The sequence below is a fragment of the Lontra canadensis genome, unplaced genomic scaffold (genome assembly GCF_010015895.1).
Source record: "Lontra canadensis isolate GAN:19392208 unplaced genomic scaffold, GSC_riverotter_1.0 scaffold6005, whole genome shotgun sequence".
NCBI lineage: Eukaryota > Metazoa > Chordata > Mammalia > Carnivora > Mustelidae > Lontra > Lontra canadensis.
This window is the reverse complement of record NW_022636986.1, coordinates 1-1303: the sequence shown is the minus strand read 5'-3', so window position 1 is coordinate 1303 and position 1303 is coordinate 1. Positions and strand designations below refer to the sequence as shown.

The window sequence follows — 1303 nt, the reverse complement described above, 5'->3', positions numbered from 1 at the left end:
GGCTCTGGCTTCCCACACCCTCGACCTCCAGCGCACTCTGTCCTGCAGGTGTCACGAGGCGCCCCCCCGGGCCGGCCCACTCTCCGCACGTCAACCGCCACCAACCGGCAGTGTCCGCGAGCTTTCCCATCAGGACCCCGCGGACCGGCTCAGGCGGCGAGAAGTCGGCCGCCCCGAGAACGAGGGACGGCAGAGGCGGGGCGCAGCAGGGGGCTCTCCAGCCCTAGAGTTCCAGGACGCGGGTCTGGCGTCCCTCCCCGCCCGCGGCACAATTGCGGGACGCGGGGAACCCCCGGTGAGGGGCGGGCTCCCCCAGTCCGCGCGTCCCTCCCCACACAGCCGACGGCGTTCCCACTCGCGCCCCGCCGCCCCACAGACCAGAAGGAGAAGCGGAAACGCCTCCGGGAACCGTCACCGCCGCCCTCATCCCGCCGCCGCCTCCAGGAGCGTCGCCGCCCGGCAATCACCGCGCGCATCTCGCAGGCGCCCCAGGACGCGGCGGTTCGGGTCACGGCCCCCGCCCGCGCGGTTCCCAAAGCCGCTGCGGGTCCAGCCCGGCCCTGCCCGCGTCCCCGCCGCGGCCCGCTCGCCGCCAGCGCCCGCGTCCGGCCCCGCGTCCCCGCCCCGCCGGCCCTCGGCTCACCTGGGCCTCGACGACGCGCGGGAGGAAGCTCAGGGTGACCTGCAGCTGCACTGCGGCCGCCCCCCCGCACGGCGCCGGCCCGCCGGGCCCCCGGCTCATGCTGACCTCTCCCCACAGCGCGACCAGCTGGGCCCCCGGGGCCGGGGAACGGTGGGCGGCCCGGGCGACGACCCAAGGTGACGGCTCCCGGCGGTTGAGAGGCTCCAGGGTCAGAGGTCCGCGCCGTGCGGACGCGGGGGACGCCCTCCCGGTCTCGCGGCAGCTGCGAGGGAGGCGGGAGAGCCGGGCGCCCCCACTTCATCTCCCAGGCTGCCCCGCCCCCGGCTTCCCTTACGCCCCGGCCACGCCCCCGCCGTGCGCCGGGCCTTGTGGCAGTTGTTGTCCCTGCGCGGCCGCCGGCCCACCTCCTGCGGGGGGACGGGGCCGGCGGCGGGGGTAACCCGGGCGCTGCGGCGGCGGCGGCCGCTCCGCCTCCCCCACGGCGGCCAATGGGACAGGACCACGCGAGCCTCCAAAACAAGAGGCGCTGCGGGAGGGACTCCGCCCCCCTCGGCCGGCCGCGGCGCCGACCCTTCCTCGGTGGTGCCTCCTGGAATCCCGGATGGGGGTCAGGCCTGGGTGGCCGGTCCCCGACGCCGCACAGCCCGAGGACTCCGGGAC

The 1303-nt window shown here is 77.6% G+C and overlaps 1 protein-coding gene across 1 annotated transcript; it reads left to right on the top strand.

Annotated features, from left to right (window-relative positions):
* Nucleotides 1-48: 48 nt before the first annotated feature.
* LOC116863945 (wiskott-Aldrich syndrome protein homolog 1-like) lies at nucleotides 49-1250 on the top strand (the record flags this gene model as incomplete). The annotated part of the gene is made up of 4 exons (XM_032851222.1): nucleotides 49-295; nucleotides 340-501; nucleotides 554-819; nucleotides 952-1250. Coding segments are annotated over 4 exons (974 nt in total), but the record flags the coding sequence as incomplete, so codon positions are not given.
* Nucleotides 1251-1303: the final 53 nt, after the last annotated feature.